The sequence below is a fragment of the Phacochoerus africanus genome, chromosome 13 (assembly GCF_016906955.1).
Source record: "Phacochoerus africanus isolate WHEZ1 chromosome 13, ROS_Pafr_v1, whole genome shotgun sequence".
NCBI classification, from domain to species: Eukaryota; Metazoa; Chordata; class Mammalia; order Artiodactyla; family Suidae; genus Phacochoerus; species Phacochoerus africanus.
The window spans coordinates 69,407,240-69,425,806 of record NC_062556.1 but is presented as its reverse complement, the minus strand read 5'-3'; the positions used below and the strand labels follow the sequence as shown (position 1 = coordinate 69,425,806).

Here is an 18,567-nt window from a genome sequence, read left to right as displayed (position 1 = left end):
GTGAAATAATAAGACTTATTTAGCTTTTAAAAAGATTTACAGGAAGTTCCCGTTGGGGCTCAGCGGGTTCTGAACCCAACTAGTATCCATGAGGATGTGAGTTCCATCCCTTTTCCTCACTCAGTGTGTTAAGGATCCGGCACTGCCATGAGCTGTGGTGTAGGTGGCAGATGCAGCTCAGATCTGGCGTGGCTGTGGCTGTGACATAGGTCAGCAGGTACAGCTCCAATTTGACCCCTAGCCTGGGAACTTCTGTATGCCGTGGGTACAGCCCTAAAGAGAAGAAAGTAAAATAAAAATAAATTAATTAATTAAAAGACTTATAGATCTCTCAAAGAGACAGAGGAAGAATTTATAAGCACAAATTTTCTACAAAGGAACTGCTCTAAGAAAAGGGAGGAGAACGGTGGCTTTCCCTTTTTAAATCAGGGAAATTATTTTTCTCTTTTTAGCTTTGTGTTTGTCCTTCCCCAGGGAGATAGGAAAAGCTGTTAGGTTAGGACACGGAGCAGGGCCTGCATGAGTGCCCAGGAGGGACAGAGGTGGCGTGAGACTCTGACCCACAGCAGAGCCCCCCAGGTGGCCTCTCTGCATCTGGGTGAGGATGCAGGAGACTGGAGACTCCTTCTCCCATAGTATTTGTCATGGGAACATCAAGGTCAACTCCAAGGTCACAGGAAGAGAGCTAGATGTGGCGTGAACTATGACATATCCTGCATGGAATAATGTCTAGTTCAGAGTAAGACTAAACATGTCCGTTCCCATGTCTGTCACATGTCTGTAACAGACATGGTGACGTCAGTAAAAAAAAAAAAAAAAAAAGGCTGTGATCTGTAGGACCTTGTTGTTTATTCATTCTATATGTAATCGTTTGTATCTGCTAACCCCAAACTCCCTGTATGTATAACTCAGTCACTTTGCTTAACAGCAGAAATTAACACGACATTGTAAATCAACTATACTTCAACAAAAACAACAACACCACCTACGATCTAGACTATTCTGTATCCTAAATTCTGGTAGGATCCCAAGGCCGTAGCTATTAAAAGGAAGGGGGCTGGCACTTGTCCCAAGCTAAGCATATCCTTTTTGGTTTTTTGTTTTTTTTTTTTTTTTTTTGGTCTTTTTAGGGCCATACCTGTGGCACATGGAGATTCCCAGGCTAGGGGTCGAATTGGAGCTACAGCTGCCGGTCTACACCACAGCCACAGCAATGTGGGATCTGAGCTGTGTCTGTGACCTACACCACAGCTCACGGCAATGCCAGATCCTTAACCCACTAAGCGAGGCCAGGGATGGAGCCCCTGTCTTCATGGACACTAGTTGGGCTCGTTACCACTGAGCCACAATGGGAACTCCAAGCCAAACATATCCTCTCAAAACTTATTAGTAATTGACGGCTTTTTTTTTTTTTTTACTTATGTACTCCTTAAATTTGGAAGAGAGCTAGCTAGCCATTAACTTCTGCATAATCATTTCTCTGGTACTTAGGAGTAATGACTAAATTGCCTCAACTTTCTTACCTTTATGCTTAACAGTCTGATCTTAGCAAATGGGAATGATTTGCTAAGAGGGAAATTGAAAGGAAGACTATAGATCATCAAATGTGGGACTTTAGAGGATTCAAAGTTGAAAACGGACTAGACATTCAAATATAAGTTCTATTTTTTGTTGTTTTCTTTCTTTTACCTTATTAACCCATTCTAAATGAAGCATATGCCTTTTTTTAAATTGGGGAAATATGGCAAAAGAAAAAGAAAAGGGAGAAAAAAGTATGTTTTACAAAGGCAAGCACCATTAACATTTCTAAGTTAACTCTTGCAAGCATTTTCTCTATTATTTTTATGTGTACACACATTTCTGCCATACCCACTCTTCTTTAATATTGTAAGCATTTCTTTCAATACTGTTACAATTCCTGAGTGTATTAGTTATCTATTGGTCTATAACAGAGTGTATGAACAAGAGCTTACAACAATAAACATTTATTAGCTCCAGGCTTCTGCAGGTCCAGAATCTGGGACAGGCTTAGCTGGGTGTTTCTAGTTGAGAGTGTCTCATGAATTTGCAGTCCCAGATGCTGGCTGTGGCTGTAGCCACCTGAAGGCCTTGGCCTTGGTTCCTTAGCACCTGTGCCTCTCCATAGGGCCACTTGAGTGTTCTCAGTGTTCTCAGGGCATAGCACCTGGCTTCCAGCAGAGGGCGTGATTCAAGAGAGAGCAAGGCAAAAGCCAAAGGATCTTTTACCACCTGGCTTTGTAAGTCACCTACGATTTCTGTAACCTACTGGTTACACAGACGGGCCATATTCAACATGGTAGGGGCTTCTCAAGACTGTGACCCCCAGGGACTCGGAGAGGATGGCACCAAGGGGCCACCTTGGGGACGAGCTACCACAATGGAAATTTGTCGTGACTGCATGAATTTTATAATCGGGATCTCCAAAACTGTATTAGCTGTTTATATCAAGCTAGACAGTATTTCCGGTATTCTTACAAATAACTCTATTAGGCACGTTTGTATATAATAATTTCCATCAATACTTCATGTTATTTTCTTTGACTACAGTCTTAAAAGTAAGATTGTTGAGTGTTTTTTTTTTGTTTGCTTAATTTTCACTTTAAACCTGCTTTATAAAACAAGTTAATATTTTATATTGTTTATTTCAGTTGACAGATGCATTGCCTTTAATGTGTTTGTGATAAATACCTTCAAATATCTGTGCTGCATTCACAGCTACAAGTTTGTTTATTGCAGTCTATGTAGTGATATTTTAGGTAGATATTCTATATCATATATACTTGATACTGATGGCGTGTGGGTTTTTTCATTGTTATTTAACCATTTTATAGATCCTCCTGAGTTTGTTTGTTGCTGTTATTTTGGACAACTTAGAACTTGATGAAGATCTAAAGAAGCTAAAACAAGTAAGTAATGTATGGGGGATTTTTTTAAAACCTGCATTTAAAAAAATAAGGGCAAAACATGCTTACTGGTAATAGGAAAGCAGTTGAAGCTTCAAAGGAAAAAAAAAGATAGATTTTAATAAATGAAGACTAAGTGGGCAAATAATTTTCTTCTAAGTTTAACCTTCTCTAATATCAACAAAGGACATTTTTTATTGCTGTATAATTATCCTATGAATATTTTATATTAATGTCGAGTAAAATTAGGATAGACATAGTATAGTAAATTGAATTTAGATTCTCCTTCTGCCATTAAATGAGGTTGTTTGGAAGTGATATGCTTTGGGGACAGACAGCATTTGGCATAATTATATGTAATACTCTTGATCATCATCATAAAAATATGAAGCATAAATTTGCCCGACCACTAGACACTAAAGGGAAATTTAGTCTGGGTGCCCAACGTGATTCTAAGAAATGGGATAGAATAATTGGTCGCCTCTGTGCCCAGGTATATATGATAACAGATTGAATGTTATGGCATTGATAATCACACCCCCAAAAATGTAGGTGTAGATGCGTGAAGATTATGGTATCGGTGGCAGAAAAAGTATAGGTGTGATGAATCATTCTCATAGTTTCTGCTACATGGAGGATACTTGGCTTGAACATTGGATTCTTTTGAAGAGTGTAGACCCTTCAAGAAGCAGAATTTGTAAGAGAGGGGTCCCAGGACAAAATATTCTCAGCTCACCCTCCCCGGCACTGAAGTCATTGGGATATTACTTCAGTAAAGAGACTCCTCTGTGGAATTTGAGGAAGGTCCTGCACTTTCAGAATGTTCACATAGGATCAAGTCTGTTTTTAACAAAGCAAAGACATAACCTATTGAAATTGTCTGTGGATGTTTATATATCTGAAAGTCACCTTAAGCATTTCATCATATTACTCTTGTTCATTTTCAAAGCCTATGCATTTAGCCAAGCGTGGTTAGTAAAGAGGGAAAAAAACCAACAGGTCTGTAGTGATGGCCATTGTGAGCCTATCAAGGAGAGACTTAAATTCTTCCTTGTCCTGCAGCTGCACAGGCAGAGGGTTTTCTGGGTGTGGTGGACATGATTTCTTCCAGAGCTTTTCCATTTGAGGCAACGGGGACGGGCTTTTTCAGATGAGAGCTGCGAAGTCCTTAATGCCGTTGTGCAGACCCTCCCACGGCTCCAGCGGTGGAACTAATACGGAACTAGTGGGTTCCGAACTGAAATGGACCAACCGTATAATTAGGCACAACCAATACATATCTGTTCCTGTAGAGCTCCCTGAGGCCTTGCTTGACAGATCTGGTATTTATTTAAGGATTGAAATGATTGTACTCTAGTTTTATTATTCCTGGGGAAGAAGATGGGAAAAATGTGAAAGTATTTGAAAAATGTGGAAAAGTATTTGATTTTCTGAATGCTTCAAGTTCCAGAAACCACTCTGTCTTCCAAAGTCTGTCTTTAGGCAGTTTAATCTTTTTTTCATCTTTTACCAACCCGTCTGTAGTTTCCACCAACCCGTCTGTAGTTTCTTAGAGCTACGCTGGCATTTGCTGAGCACTGGTTCAGTGCCAAGTAATTAGCATTTTCACTTATTTAAATTTCACAGCAACCATGTGATGCGGGTATTAGTGATAGCTTTACACCGAAGCAGCTAAGGCCCAGAGAAGTTAAGTACCTTGCTGAAGGTCACATAGCTAATAAGTGGCAGAGTTAGGATTTGAACCCAGGCAGTTTGGTCCAAAAGCCCAGACTCAACCTGGACACTATCCAGAGTCACATTAAAGCCATACGCATGCCAGACCTGGGTCACGCTGTTGGGGAGGTTCACTCACAGGACTGTTAATTACTTATTGATAAATAATGATGTTTTAGATGACAGAGACATCCTTATCTTATGAAATATCTGTTGATGGGAGGGGCAGTTTTCTGATGAATGGAGGTGAATTAAGTGACCCAGTCACTAAAACTACCAAAGCGGTCCTCCGTTTCCCCTCTGAAAGCAGATGATCTGACTAGAACCACTAGAGTTAGGACTTTGGCAGAGGTAATATTGACATAGTCATTGCTCCAAGCACCTCTTTGCTGGGGGGATCTCCTGGAGCAGTGACCCTTAGACATGGACCTAAGTGCTTGCAGCATATTAATATTTTAGAGAGGCTTCTTGAGACTGTCAAGGTACTTTATTATGATGGTGGTAAAAGCAGTTGTGTTAAAATACACACGTTGGTGCCTAGACATTTTTCTTGAGTAAGAGAAACCAGCACGAGTCACCTCTGAAGTGGAGAAGTTAAATATGAAACACTGAACGAGGCTATTAGAAAAGAAAGTCATGGAGTTCCCCTTGTGGCTCAGCTGGTTAAGAGCCTAATGTGGTGTTTCTGAGGATGCAGATCTGATCCCTGGCCTTGCTTAGTGGGTTAAGGGATCAGGGTTGCTGCAAGCTGTGGCGTAGGTCCCAGATGTGGCTGGGATCCCGTGTTGCCATGGCTCTGGTGTAGGCTGGCAGCTGCAGCTTTGATTCCACCCCTAGCCTGGGAAGTTCCATGTGCCATAGGTCTGGCTGTTAAAAAAAAAAAAAAAAAAGTCAGCATGGGAGACAGTGGCAGAAAGCTGAACAGTATAGTGGAGAAACGAGAATGGGAGAGAAGAAAGGGAAGGCGGAACGAGGACATTTGAGAGATGAAATTAAAGGAAAGAGCACAGATTTTAAGCCAATGGGGTGATAAATAGAGGGTAAGGCGGAAAAATATGACTGAATCCCTAGTCACATTGCCTGATGGCCAAGGACGCCTGAACCTTTCAGGGAGCTGCTCTCCAAGGGCAAGTTCAGTACATTGTATTCCTCTTCAGTGAAACAAGATACTTACCTTCTCCCCATTATTTTCTGAAGTCACCTCTTTGCCCTTTAAGACCAGGTTTCCCAACCAGGAATGCTGATGACCTGTGAGGCTCTTCAAGAGAAACTAGAGGACCAGGGACCTTTTTTTTTTTTAACACTTGAGGAAGCCTAAAAGGAATTGTGCTTTTACCTGATGTAAGACCAGATGTTCAGACTAAAACGCCAACTTTGAATACTTCGGACTGGAAATATACAAATTCTAGGTGGTAGCACTGCTTCCCTAATGCTGATGCTCTGAAGTCTCTTCATCTGTGCTTTCCTTTAAGGAAAAAAGTCACACTGAATTATTTATTGTTTAATGAAGACATTTTGATAGAAAAAATTTAAGATAGGATACAAAGGGGAACAATAAAAAGGTTGCTTGGAGAAGACTTTTTGTAGATTCAGATGTAACTGATCATTCCCAGCCTACCCTGTCCGTGACAGCACCAGCATGGTGCCTTAATAGCCCCTAATATAGCTTTTCCTTTGTCCCTCCTCAAAATAAATAATGTTCTGAAAAATCATGCCAATTATGCATCCACATAAAATTCATCTTTGGCTTTCCTAGCAGCAATATAGAAGTAGCAATCATTGCAAGGCTGCCGTAATTTATGTGAGCCCATCTCTAATTAAATAGAAACCATGATTCTCTTTTCAGCATCCCCAAAACCCAATACAGGACCTGGAGATCCATAGAGATATATAAGGGGTTTTTTTTTTTTTCATAAGATCATAAAATTGACTAGAAATGAGATGGGCTATGACTATATAATTTGACTGCTGAGAAGCCAAATCAGTTCATACAGAGGCTTAAAAAAAAAACAAAACAAAAAACCTTGCTAAACTCTAAACAGTAGTACAAGACAATGACCTTGATGCTCAGTGATGTAGCAAAAAACTCCGGAGAATGTAGGTGGAATTTTGCACACTTCGAAAATGAAGAGAATTCTTGCAGCTTTAATGACTTTTGCAAATTCAGTGCAAGACAGATATAAAGGTTTTCTTTTAAGCAGAAGAAAATTCATTAAACTCTGAGAAAAAAAAAAAATCCCATAGAGAAGCCTCAGGGAAAGAATCATTGAAAAAGGAAGTATAGACAGTCTGTGTAGATTAAATTCAAAGCTCTGAAATTAGAACTGTTTCCCCAGCTCTGTATCAAGGTCCCATTTGAGTCTTGGTTCAGATTTGATGGATGATGTTTGGTCTTTGATGGCGCCCAAAGCATGGTGGGGGGTGGGCGTGTAAAGAGGCTTCTCTTTCTTATGGATTGTGTTTGTTTGTTTGTTTTTAACAAAAACAACAAAAAACTGAGTCCTTTTTAAAATGTGAGCACTAGATTAATGTTCTTCTGCAGCCTTAGCTGGGGGCTTTCATCTCCACCTCTGTCTTGTCTCCTGTATTGAAGCTATTCTGGATTTAGGGCAGTAGCAAGGAGACAGGGTGTGGCCAGCGTGTCAGTTCACCTAAACACCTGAGCTGAGTCAAGCCTTCAATCTTCTCAGGATTTTGTCCATCTCTCACCAGTGAACTCAAACTAAAGTAACAAAAAAGAGGATATGCAGTATCTACAATCATAAATATTACCTATTGAAAATCACCCGTGCCAGGCACCTCATAGGAAAGTATTGAATTTACTCCTGAATGTTAGACACAGAAACTAATATGCAAAAGGATGCATGTCTTGCCCAAATTCATCTAATTTGTATAGTACTTATGTTGGGATAACACGGGTTTTCTGACTGTAAGGCAGACGCCACACCGCCTGCTCAGAGAATCAGTTCATTCATTCACTATGGGATGCATGTCTAGAAAATGGGTTTGGTGAGATGCTTAACATTTGTGGATCATTAAACTCTGAGAAATGATCAGGACCCGGAAATACATAGAGATATATAAGGTTTTTTTTTTTTTTCATAAGAACATAAAATTGACTAGAAATGAGATGGGCTATGACTATATAATTTGACTGCTCAGAAGCCAAATCAACCATATAGAGGCAAACAAGACAAAACAAAAAACCTTACTAAACTCTCAACAGTAGTAGGAGACAACGACCTTGATGTCAGCAGGTGCTCTCCCTGTGGGTGTGTAGTCGGGCGGTCAAATGGTTATCAGAATATAGCCTAGTGGTCTGGGAACCGGTGTGGGTGGTGGAGGGTAGGGTTGTGTGATTCAAATACCTGATGGCATCAGACTGATGGCATCAGAGGTACCCCCTTTAATAGGTGGGATGTTACTCCTCAGAGACTGGATCTACCCATTTTGCAATCCCGGGGTCTGCGTGCTGCTCTACTGTGCTTCCGATATGGCACTGGGGGCACTGGACACGGTGATGACCAGGGCATCATTCCGGCCTTCACATAGCTGGTGAGCTGGTGAGAGAAAGCGACAAGTAAACAGATGGCACAAGGCGGTTGAGGAGGATGTGGGAGACACGCCTGATGGATGATGAAATAAGACATGTTGTCTCCCAAGAGCGGTACAGACCAAAAGCTGTAATTCCCATCCAGGTGAAGGGTGTTAGAAGAAGGTGGCATAAAGAAGGGTTCTTGAGACCAGGAGAACAGCAAGCTCTTTCTTTAGCCAAGAAAAAGCATAGTCGCTTTTTGGGGCCGCTAGGAGTTCACTGTGGCTCAAGTATCAAGCAAAGGAGAAAAGCATGAGCTGGAAAAATAAGCAAGGACCAGCCCCCGAAATGCTGTGCGTGGTGTTAAGGATTTAGGTATTATCCTGAGGATATTTAAGCCCAGAGTGACAGAATCTCCCCTAAAGTCAAGTTTTTATAATTGAAGTATCTTTGCTGTACAATATTATATAAGTTTCGGGTGTCCAATATAGTGGCACAATTTTAAAAATTTATATTCCATTTATAGTTGTTATAAATTATCCTTTGTATTCCCCATGTGGTACAGGACGTCCTTGTAGCTTATTTACTTTATAAATACTAGTGTGTGCCTCTTAATGCTCTATCCCTAAATTGCCTCTGCCCACTTCACCCTACCCACTGGTAACCGCTCGTTTGTTCTCGATATCTGTGAGTCTGCTCTTTTTTGTTAGTCATGAGTTTGTTGTATTTTTAGATTCCACATATAAGTGATATCATGCAGTACTTGTCTTTCTCCGTCTGACTTATTTCACTTAGCATAATGCTCTCCAAGTCCATCCATGGTGCTGCAAATGGCAGAATGTCATTCTTTTCCCCCTGCATTCTAGCTTCAGTTCAGAGAATGAATTGAAGGGCCCTCTAAGGGCTGGGAAGTCCAGTTCCTGAAGCAGATGGTGATCAGAGCCTCACCTAAAGGAAATAAAGGTGAGGGACCATGAAGGGGTGGGGTAATCACGGGAGGGAATACAGAGCTTAGGACCGGGCGACTCGTTGGAGTAAGATGAGCAAAGGCAGAGGCGAGGGTCTCACCCAGGTTTCCAGATTGCTCCTGGTGTGCCAAGGCAGAGAATGCAGAAGAAGGAAGAAATGGGGGTTTTGTTTGATTATTCTATTTTAGGAGGTAGGAGGTTTCCATTTTTTCCGTGAGATGCCTGGGAAATATTTATGAGACAATGGCCGTGGGTAGATACAAGATTTAAAGCTTAGGTGGAAGCTTAGGTGGAATATCGGGGCTGAAACAGATATTGGAAAGGAGCAAAAATTAACATGCATGTGGTGAGGTAAGCTTTTTGCCATCATGGTTACCAAGGGAAAAATATTGTCTCTGAACAACAATAAATGAATCCAACGAGCCAATGAGAAAGAGCCTGAAATGAGAATGAGAAATCACAGCCCAAGAGGTAGGAGGAAAGTCTAGAATGTGTTTGTCAACAGACCCAAAAGGTCAAAGTGTTTCACGAACGAAGCTGGGGTCCACAATCTCCAAGACCTCAGAGAGGCCAAAAGCTGTCACCATGGGAAACGGTGCTATTTACAATAGCATCAGGAAGAAAAAAATACTTAGGATAAAGTTAACCAAGGAGGTGAAAGTTTCCTGCGCTGAAAACTACAAAGCACTGCTGAAAGAATTATAGAAAAGGAGTTCCCTCTGTGGTGCTGTGTTGTCTCTGTGGTGACACAGGTTCAATCCCCAGCTACAGCTCAGATTTGATCCCTGACCTGAGAACTTCCATATGCCACAAGTGCAGCCATAAAAGGAAAAAAAGAGAGAGAAATTATGGAGGACACAAATAAATCCAAAGATTGGAGAGGATATGGAGAAATTGGAACACGTGTGCATTGTTGGGAATGTACAGTGGTGCACCTGCAGTGGGAAGCAGCGTGAGGTTCCTCAAAAACTAAAAATAGAAATGATCTTGCAGCACTATTCACAATAGCCAGGACATGGAAACAACCCAAATGTCCATCGACAGATGATTGGATTCGGAAGATGTGGTATATATACACAATGGAATACTACTCAGCCATAAAAAAGAATGACATAATGCCATTTGCAGCAACATGGATGGAACTAGAGAATCTCATGCTGAGTGAAATGAGCCAGAAAGACAGACAAATACCATATGATATCACTTATAACTGGAATCTAATATCCAGCACAAATGAACATCTCCTCAGAAAAGAAAATCATGGACTTGGAGAAAAGACTTGTGGCTGCCTGATGGGAGGGGGAGGGAGTGGGAGGGATCGGGAGCTTGGGCTTATCAGACACAACTTAGAATAGATTTACAAGGAGATCCTGCTGAATAGCATTGAGAACTTTGTCTATATACTCATGTTGCAACAGAACAAAGGGTGGGGAAAAAAATGTAATTGTAATGTATACATGTAAGGATAACTTGATCCCCTAGCTGTACAGTGGGAAAATAAAAAAAAAAAAATAGAAATGATCCGGCAGTCCCACTTCTGGGTATATATCCAAAAGGTTTGAGAACAGGATCACCAGGAAATATTTGCACGTCTGTGTTCATGGCAGCATTATTCACAGTACACGAGGGGGGGCAACTGAAACATCCTTGACAGATGAGTGGCTAAAGAAAATGTGATGCATTCATAAAGGAGGATATTATTCAAACTTTAAAAAGTCTGGCATGCTACAGCATGGATGAACCTTGAGGACACTATGCTAAGTGAAATGAGCCAGTGACAAAAAGATAAATGCTGTAGGAGTCCATTTAAATGAGGTGGCTAAAGTGGTCCCGTTCATAGAAAGTAGAATGCTGGTCGTGAGGGGCAAAGACGAGCTGTCGGTCAATGGCTACAGAGTTTGTTTAAAAAGATGAAAAAAGTCCAGAGCTCTTTTGGCAGGAATAATGCCAATGAACTTAACGCTACTGAGCTGAACCCTTAAAAATGATTAAACTGGTAAATTTCTTTGTTTGTTTATTGTTATACTTGATTTACAATGTTCTGTCAATTTCTGCTCTACAGCAAAGTGACCCAGTTGTACACATGGATACAGTCTTTTTCTCATTATCTTCCATCACGTTCTATCACAAGTGATTGGATATAGTTCTTTGTGCTCTACAGTAGGTTCTCATTGCTTATCCATCCTAAATGTAATACTTTGCATCTCCTAACCCCAAACTCCCCATCCATCCCACTCCCTCCCCATTCCCCCTGGTAGCCACAAGGCCACTCTCCATGTCTATGAGTCAGTTTAAAAAATAATAATAATAGTGAAAATTTGATGATCATTTTAGGAAGGAGCCAGTAGTGATGGCAGTGAGAGCAGGCTGGGGATTCTGATGGTGCGGAAGTTGGGCTGCAGGGGATGGGGCTGATGGCATTTAAGAGACTGCAGAAGAATTGACATCTTTTCCCTCTCACAGTTCTCATACTCTAAGCTTCCAGACAGACCACCTAGCAGCTGCCTGATTCTTACTCTTTTAGCGATGTTAATATCAGTTACTCCAGTGCTACCCAGTCTTTTTTTTTTTTTTCCCCCCCACTGCGGTTTGCATAGAGAATGATATTTGTACAACAGCTGGGGATCGCATGCAGCTGGAGGCATCCGATATCTAGGATTCCTGCTGCTCCGGGAAATGCTCAGCTGCCCAGGATCCCAAGGATCAATATCCCGAAGACGCTATAAGTCATCAGTGGCTGAGAACTGGAAATTCGGCATTTTACTCCAAGTCTTTGATGTTAGCTAACTCTGCTTGAAGCCACTCTGTCAATCTTATGGTCAGCGATGACTCTTTTATTGTCAATTTACATAGTATTCCCTGTAATTTTATGTAATTTAAATCTCAAAGGATTGTCTTAGATAGCATCTGATCTGCTCTTTCTGATATAGCTTCACTGTCGGGCTTTTTTAAATAATAAATTCTTGTGTCACAGTAAGACATAAGCAGCACTAAGATCAGTTTAAAGAGATGAAGTAACTAAGACTGAGAACTACTCAGATCAGGGTTCGAGGGAATAGGTCGGGACAGGGGCTGGGAATTTGGGGATATCAACTATCAGAGTAAGACGACAGCCTGGAGGGAGAAGAGCCAGGTGGAGGTAGGCAATTGAGAGGTGTAAGCTATTGCGTATAAAATAAATAAGCCACAGGATATATTGTGCTGTACAGGGAATATGGCCAACATTTGATAATAATTACAAAAATGGAATATAACCTCTAAAAATTGTCAACCACTGTCTATTTGAAACTTAAAAAAAAAAAAAAAAAAAAGACAACAGCCTCGAAATCTGGAAGTCAGTGCCAAAGAGGAGACAGCCAACTAGAATTTAGGAGCAAAACAGGTGACAGTCAAGGATCCAGGAAGTCAAAACAAAACAGGGGCGATATCCCTATTAGAATTGATGTCCTCATATTATGGGTTGAATTGTGGCCCCTGAGAAGATGTATCGGGAGTTCCCATTGTGGCTCAGCCCCGTCCGTGAGGATGTGATCCCTGGCCTTGCTCCGTGGGCTAAGGATCCTGGCACAGCTGCGGCATAGGTCGAAAATGCAGCTCTGATCTGGGGTTGCTGTGGCTGTGGTGTAGGCGGGCAGCTGCAGCTTGGATTTGACCCCTAGCTTGGGAACCTCCATATTTTAAAGTGTATAGTTCAGGAGTTCCCATTGTGGCTCAGCAGTTAATGAACCTGACTAGTATCCGCGAGGATGTGGGTTCGATCCCTGACCTCTTTCAGTGGGTTAAGGATGTTGCCATGAGCTGTGGTGGAGGTCGCTGATGCGGCTCAGATCCTGCGTTGCTGTGACTGTGGCGTAAGCTGGCAGTTATTCTGATTTGACTCCTAGCCTGGGAACTTCCATATGCTGCGTGTGCAGCCCTAAAAAGAAAAAAATAAAATAGAAAGATATATTGAAGCCCTAACTCCCAGTGCCGGTGAGTGGAACCTTATTTGGAAACAGGGTATCTGCAGTTGAAATCAAACTGAGATGAGGTTGGAGGGGGGCCTCATCCAGTTTGACTGGTGTTCTTACACAGAGAAAAGAGTCAGACCACACAGGGAGACGGAAATTTGGGTGATGCATTTAAAGCTCAGGAATGTCTTGGATCCTGACCAGCACCCCAAACTAGGAGGAAGCCTGGCCCAGACCCTCCCTCTAAAGCCCCAGAAGGAACCAAGGCCACAAACACTTTGATTGGGGACTGCCAGCCCCCAGACCTGTAGGATAGCAAATTTCTGCTGTTCCAAGCCACCAGTTTTTGGTCCTGTGTTACAGCGGCCCCAGGAAACTAACATGCCTGCTGGCCTCAAGAACAAAGGACCTCTTTCTGCCTCTGAGAAGCAAGAGACGGTGGGTGCTCTCAGAATGCCTGGCCAGCCTTCACCACTGGAGAGCGGCTTTCTCAGCAGATGGCTCATTCCTTTCCTTTTGCCCTTAATGAAACAAGTCTTATAATAATAAATGTTACACATTGGAGACTTTCTTGAAAGAAGGGTTTTTCTAAGCCCTTCCAAAACTTCATTCCATGTATGACTGACCCAAATCAGATCACTTTTAGAGGCTTTGTTTTCAGAAACCGCATTGTCTGACCTCCAGCACTGAGGGTGTTTCATACAGTAGCTTAAGTCTCTCCGATTGTGCTAAGTCAGAATTACCTTCATTACAGGTTGTCACAGCACCCTGCAAGATTTTAACGCCTCGCTTTAAAAATATGTGTATATATATATATATATTTTTTTTTAAAGTGAGGTTTGGAGGGAAAATGTGTACAAACCAGACAAGAAGCTCACTCTTCAGCACAGCCCGGTCCTCAGCCAAGCCAAAGGAACACTCTCGCACGTTGCTTCTCTTTAATCAGGAGAAGAACAGTTTTAAACCCCAACAGCACTTATTTTTCTTCAGATTCTTTCACAGGCGGTGCGAAATGGTTCTAAGAAAGAAAAGAAAAGGTGACAGTTGGTTTCCAGTTTTCTGCAGTGTCTGGCAGTCCGCAAAAAGGCTCTTTCGTAGCTGTGGTCAGACTTGTTTTGGGAGTGACTATTACTCTGTATGATGCAATGCCAACCATGAGGTGATAGCATTGCCTTGATTCCTTTGGGACTCAAGTTTCCCGCAGCCCACCTGTTCCTTGTTCTGAGAAGTGCACACACTTGTCCATTCCATCCACAGCATCTCTGCTGTCTGCTTGTTCATTCAGTTCCTTCACCCTTTAAGTCCGTACGGTGTGCAAAAACCCTGGGTCAGGCATTTAAGGAAACAAGAATAAACAGTTAAGTTCTCTGCTGTCCTGGAGCTTAGGGTCTAATGGAGGAATTGGACATAAATAATCAAGCCAACGAATAAATGTTTGTAATTTTTTTTGTCTTTTTGTCTTTTTAGGGCTGCACCTGTGGCATGTGGAGGTTCCCAGGCTTGAGGTCCAATCAGAGTGACAGCTGCCAGCCTGCACTATAGCCACAGCAACGCCAGATCCGAGCCGTGTCTGTGACCTACACCACAGCTCACGGCAACGCTGGATCCTTAACCCACTGAGTGAGGCCAGGGATCGAACCTGAAACCTCATGGTTCCTAGTCGGATTCGTTTCCGCTGCCCTACGATGGGAATGCCCAATGTTTGTAGTTTGAGATGAACTTTCTGCAGAGACAGCCTTAGAGTGAGAGGTTAAAATAAGACCCTGACCCAGATGGGGGTTGGGGAGGTGGGGGAAGGAGGAGGGATCACATGGGCTGAGTTATGAAGGATGCACAGAAGCGAATGTCATGGAGGTGTTGATGGCGGGAGAGGAGAACATTCCAGAGAGAGGGACACGCGTGTTCAGTGGGACCAGAATGCAGAAAGCCCAGGGTAAATTGGTGTAAAGTGAGCATAGAAAAAGTAAGTGGGCCACAGACCATGTAGCATCTTCAGAAACATGCCAAGAACTTCTCCCCCTTGTCCCACTAACAGTAAGAAGCCACGGAAGGCCTTTACGGTGGGAAGCAGTGAATCGGAAAGCTATTTGGGAAGCAGAGTCAGCAAGGACATGAGTGAGAGAGTCTCAAGGGTGATTCCTGGTTTCAGGTTCATCTCCTTGGATGGATGATGGTGCCATTCTCTGAACCGGGAACATTAGCACAGAACCTGATAGGAGGCAAAAGACCATCACTCGGTCTTGGGCATGTTGCGTTTGTGATGAGCTTGAGACTCTGACAAAGACACCTGATTGTTGGTTGCAGGTATAGGTCGAGCATTTAGGAGTGAGGACTGGCTGGCTGGAGATACATACATGGACATTCCATATCCTTCTCCATCATTTATCCAGTGCCTGCCATGTGCCAGGCACTGTTCTAGGCATGTGGGATAAGTCAGCAAACAAACTAGACAGAAATCCCTGCCCTCTTTGATTCTTTAGTCCTGGCCAAGTTCTCTGTATGTGCCTCATAGTGCAAATCATAGATGGGATGAGATTGTCTAGGGTTGGGGGAAAGAGATCAAGCAGCCTTAAAGGAAAACCAAGGTTTAATGATGGCTGGTGCTTTGCCCTTAGGGAAATACAAATAATCAGTCTTTGTTCTTCTTCATGTAAATTTTGATTTTTGGTTCTGTTACAAATAACAATACAAATACTTTCTCTGTCTCAACTTCAAGTTCCCAGTGGGAGAAGATCTGATTGGTCCAGCTAGTCAATAGCATTCCTTTTTGGCTGGAATTCTGTCTTTGCTTCTCAATGCTTGTTGACCTTACTGAAAGTCGTCAGCTTAAATAGCCACAAAGAGGGTCATCCTGAAGTATGGCTGGTTTCCTGAGACAGTCTTCTCTGCTCTGGAGAAGCTCGACCAAAAGAAGGAGATGCAGAACAATGAAAGAGAGGGCCACGTCCCCATCCCAGTTCTAGACCAGAAGTCGCACTTGTAGCCCAGTGGGGGCAGGGGAGAAGGGGAGGTTTGAATCTGACATGAGGCCGGGTTGCTCTGGACTTATTTTTAATAACCAAAGGTGGCCCCAAAGCTATGGAACTTAAGAACAGCAACTTTATTCATAATGAGGGGCGAATACTTTCATTGTCAGCCTTTCCTTACCTTGTTCCTGCTGCCCTTGCTCAGTAATGGACACAGGGGGTGGCGAGGTGGCTGGCAAGGGCTGGCTGGCCTTGCTCAGTAATGGGCACAGGGGGTGGTGAGGTGGCTGGCTATATTTTCTACTCTGATATTGAGAGAATGACTTAGACTATTACTAGGAAATGAGAAATGTATATGCACATTATTTTATTGGATGTTAGCCCTATTTCCATGTTTTTTTGCATAGAATATGTTAATTAATGTGAATTTCAATAGCGCTTCTAACGAGCCCTTTTTATCAAAGTGTGCAAAATTGAACTATTCTAAATCTACCACAAAGCATACTCAGGAATGAGTCTTGGAAAATGCATGTTGGTTGCCTGAAAAGGAACTACTTAAGGGGACAGAGCAGAGCTGCGATTCAAACCCCAGTGTGGAGACTCCAATACTAAATATGTGTCTTCCATACCTTTAACTTAAAGTGTGGTATTTATTTGATGGTAAATGCCATCACTGGTACTAGTCATCTGTGAACCAAGGTGGAGCAAGTAAAAAAATTTATGGAGATAATGAGATAATGAGAACCTGTTTTCATATACTCAGAGAAAGAAGTTACAGATAAGCAAAGGGAAAATGGCAGAACGAACCCTCCGGCAGGAGGAGTATCAGTATGAACTCAGTTTACTGTAAGATAGGAGATAGATGGATACATATATAGATACATAGAGACATCAATAGATAGACACTTAGATATATAGATACAAAAATAAATAGATACATAGATATATCAATAGATATATAGACTCATAGATATATAGATACTAGATACATGGACAGACACAGATATATAGATATGTAGATAGATAAATAGATATGTAGATATAGCAATAGATCTACAGACAGATACATAGATACTTAGATACATCTATATATATATATATAGACACTTAGATATATAGGTAGATGTATTCATGGTAATAGATACATCAATAGACATATAGACACATAGATACATAGATACATAGATACATCAATAGATGTGTAGACACTTACATATATAGATAGATACATAGATATACATATACATAGATGGATACATATATAGAATTCCATGACTATATAGGATACATACATAAGTAGGTACCAAATATGGATATATATGTATACACAGGTTCATACACATATTTCCTAGTTCTGTTCTCTGAGGGAGCCTAGAAGCAGTGCCATCCCAGTACCAATAAGAAAAGCCAGTGCTAAGATTTTCATTTCTAAAAACCATTCTCCAATAAAGCACATCCAATTCTTTGGAGAAGTGGCTGATTCTAGATCTGAGACAGGGAAGACACAAGATGAGACTTAAGTATTTTGTGGGACCAGAGAGTAAGAGCTTAAAAAAAAAAAAAAAAAAAAGACAAGGGTGTCTTGAAAAAGTAGAGCCACCTGCCAAAGCAGGAACGAGTTGAGCAAAAAATAAAGAACAATAGTATTGAATAATAACATCAAGAATGAAATAAATAGCCAAAAACCCATACTGTGTATATAAACCAATGTTTGAATAAAAAAAAATGGAGAAGGTACCACTCTTCCTCACACGATAATCCCAAATCATAAATGTAGAGAAACAGGATAATAAATGAGGGAAATAATAAATCAGCATTAGAGCACTGCAGTTACAGTTGCAGCAGGCAAGATCTGATGAAGGTTAAAATTAGTGTGTGAAACTTTAAGGAGAACTAGGATTGCATGGAGTCAAAGCATCACTCCCCTAAAAAAAAAAAAATCTGTCTTTAATTAGTGTGATTATTTTAACATCTAAAATTATTTGATACTCCTCTTCCTAGGAGATAAAGCTTAATGCTTTTCTTCTTGAGTGTCTGTTGGAGTCACTAACCTGCTTCTAAAGGAAAAGGAACTTTGTAACTTTACACTGAGGAAACTACTCCTAGCCCAAGGGATTACCATTATCACCAATATTTAAGGCATATTGTGTCATGTACCCCTGAAAGGATGAGACAAGCATAGCATCTCTATGGTATTCTTCCCCCAAATCTGTAACTTCATTCTGATCAGAGAAAACATCATATAACCCCAAACTGAGGGCCACTCTATATAAACTGCCTGCCCTAAAATGGTCAAGGTCATTTAAAACCTTGTTTAAAACAAACCTAGGTCTTGCTTTCATTTTTTTTTAAATTATTCAATGAATTTATTACATGTATAGTTGTACAATGATCATCACAATCCAATTTTATAGGATTTCCATCCCACCCCCACTCACCCCGGCTCATCCTTCCACCCCCCAAACTGTCTCCTTTGGAAACCATGAGTTTTTCAAAGTCTGTGAGTCAGTA

At 41.6% G+C, this 18,567-nt stretch overlaps 1 protein-coding gene across 1 annotated transcript in view; it reads left to right on the top strand.

Moving 5' to 3' along the window:
* The window catches only part of NALCN (sodium leak channel, non-selective), a 311,653-nt gene that overhangs the window by 195,702 nt on the left and 97,384 nt on the right, over positions 1 to 18,567 (top strand). The window contains exon 15 of the mRNA XM_047756274.1: positions 2,853 to 2,927. Within this exon, the coding sequence (XP_047612230.1) occupies positions 2,853 to 2,927 (75 nt within the window). The remainder of the gene's footprint in view (positions 1 to 2,852; positions 2,928 to 18,567) is intronic.